This window comes from Athalia rosae, chromosome 3 (assembly GCF_917208135.1).
Source record: "Athalia rosae chromosome 3, iyAthRosa1.1, whole genome shotgun sequence".
Lineage (NCBI taxonomy): Eukaryota > Metazoa > Arthropoda > Insecta > Hymenoptera > Athaliidae > Athalia > Athalia rosae.
In genome coordinates this window covers 9,587,797-9,606,608 of record NC_064028.1, presented here as the reverse complement: position 1 = coordinate 9,606,608, position 18,812 = coordinate 9,587,797, and the positions used below count along the sequence as shown (strand labels likewise).

General features: G+C 41.9%; 1 protein-coding gene across 1 annotated transcript in view; it reads left to right on the top strand.

The window, feature by feature from the left end:
• LOC105683338 (laminin subunit alpha-1) overlaps window positions 1–18,812 on the top strand; it is a 63,503-nt gene that overhangs the window by 9,630 nt on the left and 35,061 nt on the right. The window contains exons 2-9 of the mRNA XM_048653018.1: window positions 4,948–5,255; window positions 13,515–13,757; window positions 15,506–15,736; window positions 17,182–17,418; window positions 17,511–17,672; window positions 17,761–18,057; window positions 18,150–18,410; window positions 18,520–18,764. Of these exons, the coding sequence (XP_048508975.1) occupies window positions 4,948–5,255; window positions 13,515–13,757; window positions 15,506–15,736; window positions 17,182–17,418; window positions 17,511–17,672; window positions 17,761–18,057; window positions 18,150–18,410; window positions 18,520–18,764 (1,984 nt within the window). The remainder of the gene's footprint in view (window positions 1–4,947; window positions 5,256–13,514; window positions 13,758–15,505; window positions 15,737–17,181; window positions 17,419–17,510; window positions 17,673–17,760; window positions 18,058–18,149; window positions 18,411–18,519; window positions 18,765–18,812) is intronic.

Genomic DNA, 18,812 nt, shown 5'->3' with positions numbered 1-18,812 from the left:
AAAAAACGAAAATGGAAAATCGAAAGGACCGCTGGGTCCGAATTCTTCCAACCGTTTCGGTATAGGTCTTCTCTTCCGATATTTTATGGTACAGGGACCACCTGCGGCCAGCTATAGTGCCGCAGCGCAGGTAAAAATCTTTGAGGATATATAGCGCGAGTAGAAATTACGAGAAAAAGGGCAGAAGAGTGAAAAACAGGAAAAAAAAAAGAAAACTGAGAAAAAAAAGAAGAAGAAGGAGGAGGAGGAAGAAAGCCCTGTCGGCAATGCGTGGGGTTGATTGCATTCTTTAGATAAGACTACGAAGTTCACCACCGCCGGTATATATGCCTATAAGTATATGGGTACATGTATATAATCCGTTGCACGTACATACGCGGTGTCGAACTGGTACGTACATTTACCATGTACAATGCACGTATACATAGCGGAAAATGTTACTGCGCAACTAGCATAAACGTATAATATGCGTAACGTGTAACGAGTAACGAGCGGTTCTCATGCCGATAAGAGGACGGAGGGAAAGAAGAGGAACGAAACTGAACGCAGTTAAAATTCATTTTTTACTCTTTTTGTTTTTTTGATTCCATCCCCTTACTTATTTATTTTATTTGTTTTTTTTTTTTTTCTGCAACTCGGTCGTCTCCTTCTATTTAAGTCTTTGACGCCGCGGCGTAACGATCCGATCGGCTTAATGTAAACTGAAACGCGAAGAATTCTAGAGCAATTGAGACTGGAAATAATTAATTAGTGGCGGAAATTATCCATGTCCAGATACTTTTTGCTTCCAAAGGACACCAAAGGAGCTAGAGAACCTTCCTATCTGCATGAGGTTGTAATAGACGGCACTTAAACATAATTTAAGGTCTTTGGGACTTCCTATCCCCAATGGGTATCGTTTATCATTTTTTTTTTTTTGTGTGAATGTCCTTTTTTTTTCTTACTTCTTAGGCACGACTTTACGATCATTTTTGTCGTATATAGTTGCAGCGGAACACTGGAATTTTTTACCGGTTATCTTTTTTCTCTTCTTCGTCTGTATGACCGCATTTTAACGTCATTATGAGGGCATATTTTTTTTTTTTGATTCTTTGGACCGCTTTTTTTTCGAACTTTCATTTCCTTGTTCTACAGCAGCTATATATGTGGATCGTTGAAACGATTTTGAAAAATCGAGATGGCTACCAAAATTTATACAAATAATCCGAACGAAAAAATCCGTAAGTTTTGTGGACAAATAAATCCCGAGTGGATCATAAATGTTTGAAAAATTAGTGTTTCTAGATGCGATTATAATTTCACGAAGGGTCGACTCGAGCCGTTAATATACCGCAGCGTAATAATTCTCGGAGGTACATTTTAGCTATTTTTAAATAGGTTTAGCTCGACTTTTAGACTAAGCAAAGCAGGACGACGCTGATAATCGCTTTGTAACGACTCTCGGAGTTTCTTCCATATATACATGTGTGTAATGGGGCCTTTTTTTCGTTCGAAGAGCGTGAGGATCTTTCTCTTTCAAGAACGATGTTCCGCGGAGTGAAAAGTTTTCCAACCGAAATAAATTTCCGTTCCCCGAAGTCGACCGGAAAACCAAAGATTAGATTAAATGAAGAAAAAAAAAAAAAAAAACAAAAAAAAAAAAAAATGAAAACCATTTCCAAATCTGTAGCGGTCACGAAAAAATACAAAGAAGAGGGGTCGAGGTGGTATCTACATTTTTCTAAAACGAAAGAATTTCGGTGAACAAACTACGGGATAATTTGCAGATATTGTTTGATCACGTTGCACGAATGCAGGGGCGACCCCTGTACCGCGCGAATACGTCGCTCCTCGATCATTGCATTTATACCGCATCTCGTTTAGATCCTTGATTCGATGTGGGATAACTAGTCCGTGTATATATACATGTATAGTTATCGGGGTCGGGTCGTCTCAGGGAAAATTTAACCCCCCCCCACCCCCCTGATGCGGAACGGGAACCTTGTAATCAGCTGACCGCCGATAATCACCGGTCACATGCTGCAGGACGACGTACTACGTATACCTATACGCTCGATCGCGCTTCTCCTTTTCCACCTGATCCTCCTCGATCCTTATCCCCTTTTTTTTTTTATTCCCTTCTTCATTTTTTTCTTTTCTCCTCTCCAGTTTCTCTTCTTTCTCCTTTTGCTTCTCTTGTTCTTCTTCGCCCCGAGATGCGAAGAGAGTTCCACAAGAGAGGCGCGATAACCTGTTAAATGATGATTGACGATTACGTGCAGCCCGCAGCTCACATGCTGCTGCTGCTGCGAAATGAAAGAATAAAAAACAAAAAAAAAAAAACCTCAAATCCTGGCGAACGTGAAAAAAAAACGAACGCTCGGAGGAATTGAATTAGGATTTTCGCTTCCCCTTCGCAATTTAGTGCTCGAATTATGAATTTCGGTCGCTCATCAAGATCTTATAGTTGTGAGGTAATTTTTGTTGCCACTATTTTTTTTTTGTTGTTGTTGTTTTTTTTTTTTTTCTTTTTTTGAACCGGTCTAATAATCGTTAAAAGCGTGTATTGCGACGGGTGCGTGCAGCATGAAATTGTCGGTGCAGCATCATCAGCAGCAACATCAACATCGACACTGGCATCTGTACGATTTTAACGAGAAGTTTCGATCGCCCATCGCAGCACGCGAGAGGAGGTATCGTGCGACGGTGAACTTCGGGATCGAAACGGAGGGGAAAAAAAAGGACGAAAGAAAAATCGATAGAAATGAGTTAACACGTAACGAAGTGGGGAAGACGTTACGAAGTGAAACGAGAACGGAAGCAAAATCTACATAATATTTCATGCGTAATGTCTACACGCTCGCTGGCATATCGGGGTGCAGCGAAAATCAAATAAACCGATCGGAACAAATTTCGGTAATGAGGATAGAACGAAAAAATTTAAACGGCTATATCATAATACCCGAGTCGGTTGTAATATAGAGTCGTATTCCTCGCGTACGGATCATTAATTTTCATACCCTGGGGGCCCGTGTGTGGAGAGGAATAAAAAAAAAAAAAAAAAATTGAAAAAAGTAAAGGAAGCAAAGCGAAGAAAAAATCAACCGCAGCTACACTCGGGCGTCTGCGTGTCCCGTGTATTAATATTTCATTTTTTCAATTCATCGATGTCGTAGCGTATTTCGTGTACCTATTGTATAAATTACGTTGCACGAGCAAGAGCGCGCTGATTAATTATCTACTTCGAAATGTTTTAATTTCGAAATTTATTTTCTTTCCACTTGACTTTAATTTTTTCCAACGTCAACTCGTTGTCACGATTCTGGTGGGCGTGACATTTCGGGTTGACAACGGAAGTTTTGTACGACGACGGGTGCGAGAAAATCGTAAATTCCTTGTACCTTGAAATTTTTACATAAAAACCAACACTTTATAGACAGCTCGCACGTATACATATACAACCGCTGATGATTCACGCGACGCGAGCTTTTTCGGCGTCGCGACGCCTCGAGCGATGCGTCGCGCAGTCGGAGGGCCGCGCTCTCGCACTTTGCAAAGTTTTTGCTATATTTATACCGGAATACTTAAATACTTCTCACTCTCAACTTCTCGCATGCACAGTCTGTATCATAAGATTCAATCCTCGTATCGTACTCGTAAATATTTTTCCGAACATCGCGACGACGAATTTTTTTATTTTATCTCGCCCTGGCCGAGTCGCCCAAAAAAAAACTACGCGATTTCCGCCGATTCCACTTCGATAATGGCGGGGGGGAGGAAAAGAATAAAACAAAATTCAATCACGATCAAACGAGGGGATGTCGAATGGGAGAAGGGTACGAGAGAGAAAAGAAAAAAAAAAAAATCAATAAATCTGGCCGTACTGATCGGAAGAACTTCCCGTATAGCATTTTATTCCGAACGTTCGGACTGTATAGTGCCGTATAAGGCTGTGGTGGCGGGTATTACGAATCGGACGATATATTCTATTCACCAGCTAGAGCTGCGGCTAGAACTCGAAAATGGATGTGATAAAAAAGGCCACAAATCTGTTTAAAAAACATTTGTCATCGTTTACGTGTTCAGTTTCCTTTACAAATGAGCTGCACCGTTCGTTTTATCCAATTTCTGATTTCGTTGCCGTATAATATAGTTGGTACCTCGAATTCGAAATTCATTAAAATTAGGTAACACATAATTATTCAAATTTGAGGAATCCACATAGAATTTTAATCGGTCTTATTAGGTACGCTGCGGTACACTCCGTATACGCTTTCGTTTTCGTTTTTTCTTCATTCGCTTTTTTTTTTTTTATGACACATACCGCTGTAGTTCATTTTTGAAAAATATGTTAACGCGTACGTGCCCGCCCGATTCAAGCTGATAAATCTTCAGTCACGATATCTATTTCTATCCGTCGACGCGTAATGTATCTTTGAAAGACGACCGGTTGTACACCTATTTCACGATTGAAATGATAATTATTTTTTTGTGTTTTCTTTTTTTTTTTTTTATTTTTGTTCGATAACGACGTAGCAAATGTGTAGTTATTTCGCTTCAGGTTTCATGACCCCGTGCCTCCGGTTATTTTTAACCGTGAAAAAAAGAAAGCTCCCAGAGAGGAGAAATAGCCGATACCTACTTGGCGCGTGCCTAATTTGCCAAACTTTGAACTAAGCCGCCCCCAAGTCGGTTACTTCCGGCTTATACTTAAACTGCGTTCGCATCTGCATAGGAGCTGGGGAGTCTGAAACGATGAATTTGACTGATGGCTGTTGAAATAACAAAACGGTTTCACTGAAAATATGAGTTACGGATATTTCGAGAGACATTAATTATACGAAATTCCACGTGTACTAGGCGCACACGTACTCGGGAGGCGTAGAGGGTTGAAAAAAAGGAATTCTTTTTTTTTTTCTTGTTTACTTCCCACTCGACGTTTCTCATGTTTTCCTTTACTTGTTTCAGGTCATATGGGTCAGTACGGCATGAGTAGAAGTTTGAAAAACGGTGGTTTGTTCCCATCGGTTTTCAACGTAGCTACCAAGGCTGAAATCTACGTGAACGCGACCTGTGGCGAGGAGGGTCCCGAGACGTTCTGCAAACCTTCGGAATCAACGAGGTGCGCCGTTTGTGATCCGAACAGTCCGGATCCGGGGAAGAGACACAACATTTCTCACGCCCTCGACTCGAACCCCGCAAGATGGTGGCAAAGTCCTACGCTCGCCAGGGGAGATCGATACGAATACGTCACCGTCACCCTCGACCTAAAACAGGTGAGTGGTGGCAAACGAATTGATAAAAAACTCCCGACAATCGGCGATGAAATCGATCGATTCAGAGCAAGAGAAACTGACAACGAGTCAGACGGATCCTCCGCATATTCCAGCCACTTCGTGTCATCCGCATGGATAATTGAAAATTGTTTCACACCCCGTTAATGATTTCCGACGCACATTGTACGATTTTCCTCTTTTTGCCGTCATAAAAGAGTTTACATTTTTTTTATCTTATTCTGTTTCTAAATTTTATATACGCCCATGTAATTCCTACATCGAAATTGTACGGTATGAAGTGGGAACAATGGGGTCCGTCCGATTTCCCCACGTGCCCAAAGAGCCACCGTAAAGGCTTAGCGTGATTCTATAATCTGAGATTCCATGTGAAGAAAGGGGAACGAAAGAACGAACAAATATGCGGGGGTGAAGAATATACGTAGTATATACACGTATAAGCGCTTACATGTAGTGTATACATATATACACCACATGGTTATACGTCCATTGTTGAATGAAATATCCCGTCAAAAGAGAGGGCGGAAGGGACGAGGGGTGGCTGGCAAACCCAGACTTATGGTCCCGGTTTTCCGCCCCTCCCTTTTTCCACCCTTTTTTTTATTTTACCAGTTTAATACCGCTTGACAGCTAGCTGCCAAGTGAATCTTCCATTGTTAGGTGCCCGCCAGATTAAGAAGTCAAGAACACCTACTTCTGACCCTAAAGGCCCCCTTCTTTCCTCCCATTGATGCGCGCGACTCACGAGATGTTGAGAAGGAATCTCCAAATGGTGTGAAGTCGGGAGACCGATTGTTCTCTTTTTTAGTTTTTGTTTCATCGTTTTTGTGGGGATAATTAATTTTTTTCCCAAATTATCTAATTTATTTGATGTTGAAAGATTTTCTAGTCGTGCCCAACTTCACGAAGATGAGAGCGGATGAAATAATGCACAAATGAAGAAACAAGCAAAGAAAGATCTGCAGAAAAGTACAGGGAAAAGAAAATTAGAAGTGAAGAAAAGGGTGGGATTCGGGGGAACTGTGCAATTTTTAGTGATAGATGTAAAAACAACCCTCGTGGTGAGAGGGAAATGAAAAAATAAAGTAAAGTAGGTAGAAATAAAAAATGTTTCGGAGGTACGAGAGGAACTTGGAACTCGGATCCCCCGCGGCGTGGTCGAGAGCTCGCTCAGACCTTCGCGGTATAACAACCAACTCCACTAATTGCGTCTCCTAAAACCCGCAGTCTACTTCAAGAATGTAGTCATTACCGTATTTTATTACCTTCATTATTATAGTCATGAACATCATTATTTTATTTATTATATAAAGCACGGTTTTTGTTTTATCTGATTAATTATTTATTTTTTTTTTTCTACATTACGTAGGATTATTATAGTTGTTTTTTTTTTTTTTTCATTCAATTCAATTTTTTTCCCGCACACGATTATTTCTTAAATTGTGAAGGAAAGAAGAAATTACATGGAATATCGTAGTTTCACAGTCATGAATCTTTTACTCGAAATTGTTGAATCCTCTTTTCGACAATTCTTACTATTTTTTCAACTTACTACCACTACGCGCTTACGCTACACAGCAATGTGACGTTATTATACTTACGGAGATTTCAAAGGCCATTTATTGACTCATTGTCAGATTTTATTTCGATTTCAAGATCAAAAATCGGATAATATTTTTTGGTGTTAAATTGATCTATCTGTAAAATTGATCGAACTATCGCCTATTTTTCACTTTTCGGAGCAGAAATATCGACTCGTTCGTTTCTCAATCCTCCTTGACTGCGTAAGATCGCATTTTTTATCAACCTCGATGCGTGGATCAGAAATTTGATTGTCCTAAAATTCGAACAGAATAAATTCAGGGTGATATACGGACCAGACAAATTTTACCCCGCGGGAATTCACGGATTTAATGGTTTTCCCGGCGTTTTTCTCTCATCCGATGTCAGCGATCGGTATGGTATGAAAATATTTACGTACCTGCGCGTAAAAAGATGACAGAAGCACAGCGATAGATTTGATGTCACAATCGTTTACGGACAATCTTGTGCACGGAATTCTTCTACCCGGCAGAAAGTTAACTCGTTTAAATTCTTCACTTCTCGAATTACCTACTTATATACTCCGATGTTCGTTATTATCCAGAAGGTATTACCTTTTATGGAATATTAGAACGCCGCATCTCGCGGCCGTACGTTTTACTGCAAATAAGCAAGGATTCTCGACTTCATGCACACGTATGTATGTATGTATAATATCTTTCGCGTTCATCTGCAGCTGCAGGTGATTTGTATAAAAGTCTTATTCCAATCCGATTTCACGATCGTATAAAGATCGTTCACCTTTCCTTGGGTAATATTAACAGAAAAACCGTTAAAGTTCACTCATTTTTCATCGATGTATCATTGATCACCGATCGTCGATCGACGTGCGCGATCTGGTTATCCGTTATCTCCATCGTACGTTTTATCTTCGCATGAAGATCCGAGCCAGCTTTCCAGAGAATAATAAGAACGAATGTGAGAAAAAAGTGAAAACGAAGGAAACAAAAAAAAACACGTAATGATTACGACGATGATAATGATGATAAACTGTCATGGTTTAATGCAACGCGTTTTATTATTCACGCGTACTCATATTCAACGTATTATAAAGTATGGTATAACCCATAAGGGTAATCATCCATTTACACGCATGTGAACGCGCAAGACTTTCATCCTCTTCATCCTCCTTTTTTTTATTCTCATTCTCTTTTTCTTATTCTCCGTCTTCGGATTCAGCCTCTGAAGACGCGCGCTGATACCCGACCACACCATACAGAGTCACCGTATTTTCTTCTAGGTATGAAAGTACCTACTTTTATACTTATATGCACCTCGCACGTACATACCTTTACACTTGAGAGATAACTTGACGAGTGGAGTCTAGAGTCGCGTCCTTTGGAATAGATGAAGAAAAGAGAGAGAGAGAGAAAAAAAAGAAAAAAGAAAGGAAAAATTTTTTTTCTACACCGAAGAGCCTTCTGCCGCTGACGCTGCCCTGCTCAGATGTAATTATTATTACCAGTTACCGTGGGAATTCTACCGCCGTATCCCTTATCAAGGTTTCAATTTTTTTTACCCCTAGTTCTCTTCGTCCTTCTTTGTACAGGCGCGTGTAATTGACGTTGGAAAGAATCGAAGACGAATGGCGAGATGATATTGAATTAAGGAGAACGAATTTTCGAGAGTGCATTTGTTTTTCGGTTATGGCGGTCACGAAAGAAAGAAGAACTGAAAACCTCGACGAGCGATATTATGAGAGGATGAAAAAAATTTTTGTACCGCTTTTTCTTCAACCGGTCTATACAACGTAATCTAGACTAATAAAATCCTCTTGAATTTCACCGCGGCTGTGCAACCCAGCTACGAAGGAGATGCTTCCGTACGTACATTATTTGAGAGCGTCGGCGTAGATTTTTATGGTCCATATCGCGTCCGTATAGATATATATATACATATATATATCTACGTACACGTATGTAACCTACGTCTTCCCGCGAGAGACCTGGAACAATGGAACTTTGAGCGCGACTCAGGGAGGTCAACAAAAAATCGTATTACAAAGTGCCCACGCCATACTCTCCGCGGTCTCTATCTCTCTCTCTCTCTCTCTTTCTTATTCGATGCACATAGACACTCGCGAATCCATGTACGAATATATATATATACCTGTATATATACTTTTATTTTACGAACCATTTCCTCTTTTTCCCTGACAGCACGAGCACTGCAGTCAGGCAATTACTTTACCGCAATGATATGTTCACCTGAACACACACACGAATGCAAGGCGCGTTTAATGTAAGAGGTGCAGATTTTGCGGGTCCTCAAATACCGCAAGAATGATAGCCTCGTTAAATTTCTCTTTCGTAATAATTTTTCGTTGTACGTGTCGCGTGCAAAAAGGCGGGCAATTTTTTTCCTCGGCCACAACGTGCAAGTTCAGATTATGTATTTTGGGTGGTCGAATTATTATTCGCCGCGAGAGACTCCGAGACTTTGCTTTTTTTTGCATAGAAAACTAATCTCATCCAATGAGGTTTTCATTCATGTAGTAAGTTTGATCTCGTATTGCTTTTGTTTTTTGTTTTTGTTTTTTTTTTTTACTTCACGCTCGCAAAGAGTGCACAGTATCCGCTTTCGGGGAATACGCGCGGTGGAACACCAACGGGTTATCCGGTTCTATCTATTATAACGTTGGCCGGAGTTCAAAACGCTCAGTCAGTCACAGTCTTTAAAACTTTCAGTTTCATGGCACCGTGCAAAGCAGACTTCGCGGCGGTTCTAAATCCAACTCCAGTTTAGACGGTTCGTGTCCACATCGCATACAGTCGCACGAATCTCCTGTCCTTACGTTTGTCTGTCTGGAAACGCAGCCTCGGTTAAACTGCCTCTGTAATTCACGATTTTCGATCTCTGCTACGAAAAAGGACGAGAAAAAGAAATGAAGGAAAAAGTCTAAAAATTTCACCCAACTAGTTGAAATCGTTTCTACAAATTTTTTCGACGACCTTCAAAAATTGCGGGATCATTCCCTGGGGTCGTCGAGATGAAATACTTGGTGACGAAATATTTTTGAAAAAGAAACAAAACTGGGTGGTGATTAAAAAGTTGACGCGGTCCAACGTCGACTTCTGTAATTATGGAATCGTCTGTTTGGGACCTCCGCAACGTAATATACCGCGTTGCAGTTTTTGGAGGAAAAGATGAGACACGAAATGAATAAAAAGAAACGAGTTAATCCATCCGACGTTGCTGAAGAAGAAGCATTTGCTTGTCTTTCTTTACACTCCCCGTTGTGCAGCGGCTATAGCCATGTTACACTGTACCGTACATATAACCGGCAGTTATACGTATATAAACGTACACTATATACAACGTGTACTATAGTGACTTGAGAAAGTCTATAAATACGAGGTAGTCATGTACACCGCGCTATACCTAGCAGATGCAGCATCATCATCATCTCCGATGCTACCTACTCGAAGTATCCGGTCATCCAGACTTAGGTGGTATACCGCTAATTCATTCAGGATTTTACTCTACACGACTATCTGCGATTATACGTATAATCGTTCGCTGACATTTTTTGGCGTCCGGTGGGGAGAAGTAAAAAATATCCCCCTCACCGCCGAGTGAAATTCCGCGTGATTCTTTGGGAAACTTCGATATTCACGCGTACGAAAAATGTCGGGGGATTGAGAGAAAAAAAAAACAACGAAAATTGAAATTCGTACGAAACGAAAATCAAAGTGATGCGTCGTGTGTATATGCGTGTACTTTCAGATTATGTTACAAGAGAGTGTACACGCACGTGTTCGACATATATGTATATATATATTTACGTGTAGGTGTAATACGTAAAATGTTAATCCGATTATCGAGCTCCGATAAACTCCGGTTATTTTCATCGTCGCGTGACTCGTCGTCCGTCGTTACACAGATACAAACGATGATACGAAGTCTTGATGTGATCATGCGGCGTGTCAAACATTCGGTATTAAGATTAAAACGACGCGATATTGTAGATTGGTTTATTCCTGCACCGAAAAGTTGAAGAATAACGAGAAGAGCCTATCGCGCACTCACCTTCTCCCTTCGGATACCGAAATGTATTCCCAAATATATCTGGTCAACGAATTATTTTTTCCAGTTTCACTCCACCTTGCTCTATATGTATATTATCAAAGTTCTCACGAGCGATATCTCCCGTTAAGGTAATACCTGCTTTAGTTCACCTACGTACGTACGTACGTACGGTACGTACCGCGTGTTCCAGTGAACACTCGAGAACGAGCAAAATCACGAACGTGTGTATATATATATGTGTGTGTAAAAGCTTCTGCATGAGGATTTTACTACACATGGAAACCGCAACGAGAGTATGTATAAAAGCGGTGCGATCTCCACCAAGGTAGACCGCCGCTAAGGGTGGCTACTAATAAATTACCATCGTCGTATACATCGCTATCTTTTGATACCGTAAAAGGAAACGCGCCGATCCACCGCACTGAAACCAGAAAGAAGCAGCGAACTATAAAGGTCTTTTTTTGTCAACTTCGCTTTTCCTTCTTTTTTTTTTTTTTTTTATTTTTTTTTTTCAATTTCTTTTTGGTTCACCCTGTTCGAGCATCGAGTATAGTATGTACCTACATACACCATTCGCTGTACAGTTGAACGGAATGAAGAGCAACAACAACAACAACAAACATGAAATACATATTTGACGTTTCGATTCAGCCGCAGTTATGAAACTTCGATTCGTAGGGGCGGTTGAATTTGTACGATCAATATTCGCGTCTCATGTACGTCACCGTGACTATCATTTGTCCGTCAAAACGACATGGATCCGATGCTTCTTCCGATCCTTTTAGGGTAGAGACGGTGGTCAGCTATTAAATGCTACGGAGAGAAATATATCTTGTCTCGATGGTATATATGTATATATATATATATGTACACATCGTACTCGTGAAGTTATGCGATGAACAGCACATGATCGGAATGCCACAAGGGATATAATATATGAAACTTACTTATAGTTATGGTGTTTCAGAGGAATCAATTCTCGGGTTACTCGTGTATCCCGAGAACTCGATGGGGAAAAGATCGATTTCGGGACAGAAGAACCGTCGCGATAAGTCGCTCGTTTCTGCGGACGAATTATTACCAGCTGAAAACGATGCTCTGTTTTTCATTTTAATTACTTTTGTTTTGTTTTTTTTTCTCTTTTTCTTCTTCTTCACTCGGTTTCGGAACGGAAGGGTTACTCGGCGACTCGAATTATCCTTGATTTTTGGTGTCGGATACGTTCCAGTTGGAGGACCTTCTCAAATCGTGTGACAGGCCATGTAAGATCGGCTCGATCCAGAGTAAAGGAAACACTCCGTATTTAGAATGGAATGATGATTGCCACGGTCCCATGGAACTCGCTAAAGTAACCGCTCGCTCGCTCGCTCGCTCACGATCCGATGCGAAACGAAACGCGAACGAATCCTAACCGGAGAAATGAAATAAAGATAAAAAAAAAACGAAAAAAAAACAAAACAAACAAAAAAAAATAACAATGGAAGAAGAAGAACGATGGGCGAGAGAATACATAAAAGATTTTTTGTTTTTCTTCCTTCTTTTTTTTTTCTTATATCCCCGACGAAACCGCAAATAATCCATTCTCAACGGGGAAAAATGTCCCGTGGGATTTTATTAGACCTCAATTGTTTATGCGTTCGTTAAAAATGGCGGCTGTACCTGTAAAAGATCACCCCGTCGTTTTCTGTACGTTGTACACTGTAATTTTATTTCTGTAGTACGATGAACGAAAAGAGGAAAAAAAAAAAAAAAAAACAAAGAGAAGAGGATGTAGAAAAAAATGAGATGAAATCACAAGGGTGTTTTCAAAATCCACGTGCTTCCTACCAGTTTAAATATTTACACAGGACGCACGTGCTAGCCGACTGTGACTTTTTTTTTTTTTTTTTTGGTCAGGCAAAACGTTTGAACGTTCTGCACCCCCTGCAGTACATCCGAGAGCGATATTGTTTTGGCTCGTTTTATTCTTAGTCCAACTACCCCGCGAAGTGTATTTTATTTTATTTTCATTTTTATTTCTCTTATTTCGGAGTAGGGGAACGGCAGACTTCGGATCGAGTCGACTCCGAGACTGCATGACAACTCGCATTAAACATTGTCGGAGGTTAGTGCAGCGAAAGCGACGAAATCTCACGATGCACGCACACGTACATACATGTATAGTATAGTATAGTACATACGAGGGACTGCCGTTCTCAAATCTCTCGAATATCACAGTCGGTCTTAAGAGTCGGGAGAACTATTTTTCACCGCATTCAATGTCGAGGGGGGTTCACTCGACCGACTCACCGTGGCACATAATCGCCGTGAACAACGCGCGTCATCCGAACCATGTAAGGATCGAGCCACCAAAAGTCATTTTATATACCGCATCCCATATCTCGATTAGGAACCGCTCGGATGTAGCTCCAATTATTTACCGATTCTTCCTCCTTCTTACGTATTCAGTTTTTTTTTTCTTTCCTTCACGTACTCTCCTTCCTCATTACAATATACTTCGTATATATACCTATACCTATCGTTAGATTTTGTCGGGGTCTCTCTCCCCCCCGCATTTCAACGAACAACCCCCTTCATCTTCCGTTCATTGTTTTTTTTTTTTCCCACCAGGTCTACCAAATCGCCTACGTTATCATAAAGTCGGCGAATTCGCCGCGACCGGCCGCCTGGATACTGGAGCGATCATTGGATGGCAACAATTTTTCACCCTGGCAATATTACGCGCCTACGGACGAGGAGTGTTGGACCCGATACTCCGTACCTCCGGTACGAGGAAAACCGACGTACATTAGCGACGACGAAGTCGTCTGCACCAGCATGTACTCTCGAGCTACACCGATGGAAAATGGCGAGGTAATTGATAAAAATAGATAAATTACATTCATTCGGTGGAGAGAAAAAATAATAAATATATTTTTGAAGTACAACTTGTTTTTTTTTTCTGTTTGTTTTTTTTTGTTTGTTTTCCGCTCGACCGGGTTGACTGACCGCGTGTAAATTGCATCCAGCAGGTCGAGCGCCGAGCGAGTGACAAGTCCAGCGATTATGTAGCCTATTTACGTCGGGATTTTCTATGTACTTTTATTATACCTGGATCCTAATCGCTCGGTTCTTTTGGTGCTGGAAACTGACCATACTTGGTCAGTCCTCTCTAAGTTCTTGATAATTGCCTTTGCTATACGCACCGCGTGAGTCGCTCGTATGAAATAAACTTACAACGTCGTCGTCGTAGTAATTTCAATTACCTAAATTACCCTTCCGCACGCTCTATCCGTATAACTATCCGCGATACGAGTTATTATTAAAACTGTAGGAAACTTTTCTCAACCGAAATACGCTAATTGGATCTGTAATAATAACGGCGAAAACGAACACAACGCGGGGTGTGGCGAGATCTAATGGAATTAGATCCGCGATGAAGGAGCAGCTAATTGCCAACTTGCATTTTCTCCTGCATTTCGATCAAAGGACAAAGACGGGAACAAATTGCGACTGAAACTTGGCGGAAAGTTGAGAAACAGTCTGAAGCCGATTGTGCAGAGGTCTGCAGAAATCGGAGGTAGAGGTGCCCTTAGAAGGGAATCTCCGTAAATGGTTGCAAAACTTGCGGATCGAGCGTTTGTTTTGCCGTATAAATTTCTTCGTGTTGGTTTACCTCGTGAACGTTCACCTACACCTACGCGCACCGCAGCGGCTACGCTTCGATCTCGCGGTTCGGTGGAGTGTTCGTTTTATTATTTTATTTATCAAAAAATAAAGTACATTATACATAAATACGTACATGTAAGAGAGACTAGAGCAATAGGAGCGGCGCGGCGCGGCGATATAATTTCAGTGCCTCGTACACACGTACGTACATGTATCCAGTTGGCGAACTCGGTTATTTTTTTATTTTTATAATCGCGAACAAATTGAGCGAACGGTTTCCGATGTAGTCGGATGAGTCGGAGGATTTCTCGGGACGTTCGCGGGTATTACACGGGAACACGGACGCAACACATTTTCATTATTTAATTACCGGGGTGTTGGTGAAGTTGAGATCACGGTTCTTAAGAGAGGCTATGGGAAAACGAACAATTATTGTCGGGGAGTTTCTTATTCGGTATCTTCTGCACTGCTGGATTCCTGATGCTCTCTTGCTCCTGCTCCTCCTCCCGTTGCTGCTGCCGCTGCCGCTGCAGCCGCCGCGGCCGCTGGATCCCGCGCCACCACCACTACACGAGCGTTTGGTAAAATGTTACGGGGCAATTCTCGAATACAAATACGATTTAAACCTGCCGCACACTTTGACATATATTTCCAGAGGTACATCACGAGATACTTGGATTCTCTTACGGCGCACATGGGGCGCGGTAAACGATCCGAAAAACAAGACATTCGCGGTCGCTTCGCTACTGTTACTGACTTCAACTTCCGTAAATGGTTCTTCTTCGCGATTCCTATACCCCATTGGTTCTCTTTACCATCGGCTAACCTTATTCACTCGAGATATACACGTGCATTCGCAACGCGCATACCTTCGAAATTGAATTTCTTTTTAATTCGTTTTACTTTTTATTTTTCTCCTTTACTTTTTTTTTTACTTTCAATTCATTTTTCAGATCCATACTTATCTGACGAACGGGAGACCAGGTGCTTTGAACCACACGCACGAACTGGAGGAATTCACTCAGGCAAGATTTGTGAGATTTAGATTTCAAGGTTTGAGATCTATGGGGGAAACGATCGTAGATAAAAGGAGAGCTTTTTATTCCATTAAAGAAATAAACATCGGCGGACATTGTCTTTGCTCCGGACACGCGTCCCACTGTCGTCACAGTGTCCAGCATGGAGTAAGTATCGTTATATTATCATTGTTATTTTTCTTTCCGCAGAGAAAAAAAAATTTACGAACGACGCTCAGCTACTGTTTCTCCCGAGAGGAGGAGATGATTCCCGTCCGCAGGTTGCGGTATAATAAAGCAATTAGTTAGTCGCGCATTTTTCGATGACACCGTAGAACCTTTTATGCAGGTACGCGGCCGGAATAAGACACTAAAGTTCCATCGATAGGATGTTCGGACACCACGAATCGCTTCTAATTCCGACCAGTTCTTTCGGCAATTTTTATTTCATTCTTTTATCATACCCGCGAATTTGTTCTCGTGTTAAACTTTCGTACGAATTTAAGAAATACATACAAAACGTTGCTTGGAAGAAAAACAAGAAAAAAAATAAAATAAATAAATAAATAAATAAAAGGTTCAACCGCATCTGCCACTTCACAGATCTGCCATATAAGATCCGAACCGGAGCAACGAATGCAAGGAATGTGAGAAAACTAAAAAGCTACTCGCGTTCTTTCTTAATTCCTAAGACTCGCCGGTCGAAACGTTGCAAAGTCTCGACGGTATAATATTTCGAGATGAATCGTACTCGAAACTGCACCGCGGTGATACGGATTGTAAAATAATATTATCAAACAAATTGAATAAATCGGAGAACGAAACGACGCGTACGGAAACTCGGCAGAGTTATTTCCCGGCTATTTGTTTGTACAGTTTGCGCCGATTGAGTCGTAATACCGAAATGTTCGAAATACCTCGTCGACACGCTCTAAAGATTCACGTCTCATAGCGTCACAGTTGGGATCGCGATGCGACGAGCTATGCACATCAAAGAGACGATAAAAGGGGAGATTCCGCTCGGAAGATACGCTCGACTCCCCTCCGACCCTCCGCCAAAAACTAATTCGATTCACTTTTGTTCACCATTCGTTCGACTCCGATTATCAGACTCGAGATTACGAAAGTAGAAAAATGAAATCGACCGTTTCCGAATCTGAAATCGAAGAGACGCTAAAAATCTTTTCGCTACCGGAACTCGCACATCGCGCTATGATCCGCGGTACACCTTGTCCGGTAACAAGGATTTCTCCAGGCTCAGCGTTCTCTCTTGGAATGAATATTTTCAGGGGTTTTTTTTTGTTTTTTTTTTCATCTCTAACGTGCGGCATCTCGAACTTCATCCCCGAACGAACTTTGAAACCGCAAACGTAACCGCGAACGCAAATGTAAATGTAAATTTCAACCACAGACGAGACGCTTCGAAGACTGTGCATGGTGAACAGAGGAATTCTAAGCTTTTCTGATACTCGCTATCTTCGTGTTTACTCTAACAGATAAAGTAAACTCGTAAGCGAGTACAGCGCTTCCAAATTTTTTTCCAACACATTCAATTCGAAATCTAAGTGAAACTTTTCGTGGCGTAGCTTCAACCTAATTTCCATATCTCATAGCATCAGGAATGCGAATGCGAACGTCACACCTGCGGAGAACGGTGCAACAAGTGTTGTCCGATGTTCAATCAAGTCCCTTGGCGACCTGGAACGAGTGGAAGAGGCTTTCATTGCGAAAAATGTAACTGCCACGGTCACGCAACGGCGTGCCGGTATGACCCCGAAATCGCCGTTCGCGGTGCCTCTCTGGACATACGTGACAAATACCGAGGCGGTGGTGTGTGCCTAAATTGCACGGTGAATACAGACGACAATTATCAATTATCATGAATCATTTTCTCGATATCACGTCGGCATTGAAATCGTTTCCCAATTTTTCCAAACCGCAGGAAAACACTACGGGTATAAACTGCGAGAGGTGTCAGGTTGGTTTCTTCCGACCGAACGGAGTTTTGCCGAACGCGTCCGAACCGTGTCTTCCGTGTGTTTGCAATCCCCATGGAAGCACGGGATCTTGTATCCCCGACGATTCGTCGACTCATTTGGGAAAGGTGAGAATCGAGGCTTGCCGCCCGTTTTTCCATTATCTCCGAAATCGGGGAGCGATTTTTTTCACGATCCTTGTTTCTCGTTCATCAGGTAGCAGGTGCGTGCAAATGCAAACCCGGATATTCTGGTTACAAATGCGATCAGTGCGCAGCCGGTTACAGACAATTTCCGGACTGCTTGCCCTGCCCCTGCGATTCCCGGGGGATTCTTCCCTCCCACGATTGCGAGGGGGACTGTCTATGCAAGGCCAACGTAGGCGGTGAACTTTGCGACGAATGTAAACCCGGATATTTCGCGCTCACCAGAGAAAATCAGGACGGTTGTATCCCTTGCGTTTGCTCCGGAATCACCAAGGAATGTCACGGCGCCAGACTGACCTTCGGAATGGTGAGGAGACGAATCGGTTTCTTTTCGAATTTCGCCGGATACTCGAAACGCTGAGAACCCGAGAGCCTATTCCATGACATTTATTCTTTCAGTTATCGACTTGCGAAGGTTGGTTGGTAAGCGACATGAACGCATCTAGGGCAGTCGTACCGGAAGTCGACGCCGAAACCGGGTCGTTATCCATAGAATTATCGAGTCTCGAATACGAAAGTCCTTATTGGCTTGCCCCAAAAGTTTACGGAGGTAACAGGCTTACTTCCTACGATAGTAATTTAACTTTTTTCGTCGTCTGGGACGTCATGCGAGGCGATAGCAGCGGAAGACCCACCACCGATCCCGACGTCATCATAGTTGTGAGTAAAAAAAAAAAAAGAAAAAAAAGAAATCCGACAAACGGCGGAGTACCGTGTACTTCAAAGAATTTTTCATTTACCAGATTTAATTAATTTTCATATCTCGCAGGGGAGCGGCATGCGAATCGCTTACGGTGAAGAGCGATACTCCGGTCCAGATGCCGTAATATCTGTACCACTCAGCGAGAGAGGCTGGTACCATTTGACGGACTACGTAAAAGATATTCCCACGAGATTCAGGCGAACAGAACTCCGCGGCGATCCTGTTACCAGATTTCAAATGCTTCGCATTCTTGCCGATGTAAAATATCTCATGATCCGGGCTCAGTATCACTCGGAACAAATCGAAGGGAAGTGAGTAAAAAGTGAATGGTTTTTATCACCCGCTTTCGTTCGATCCGT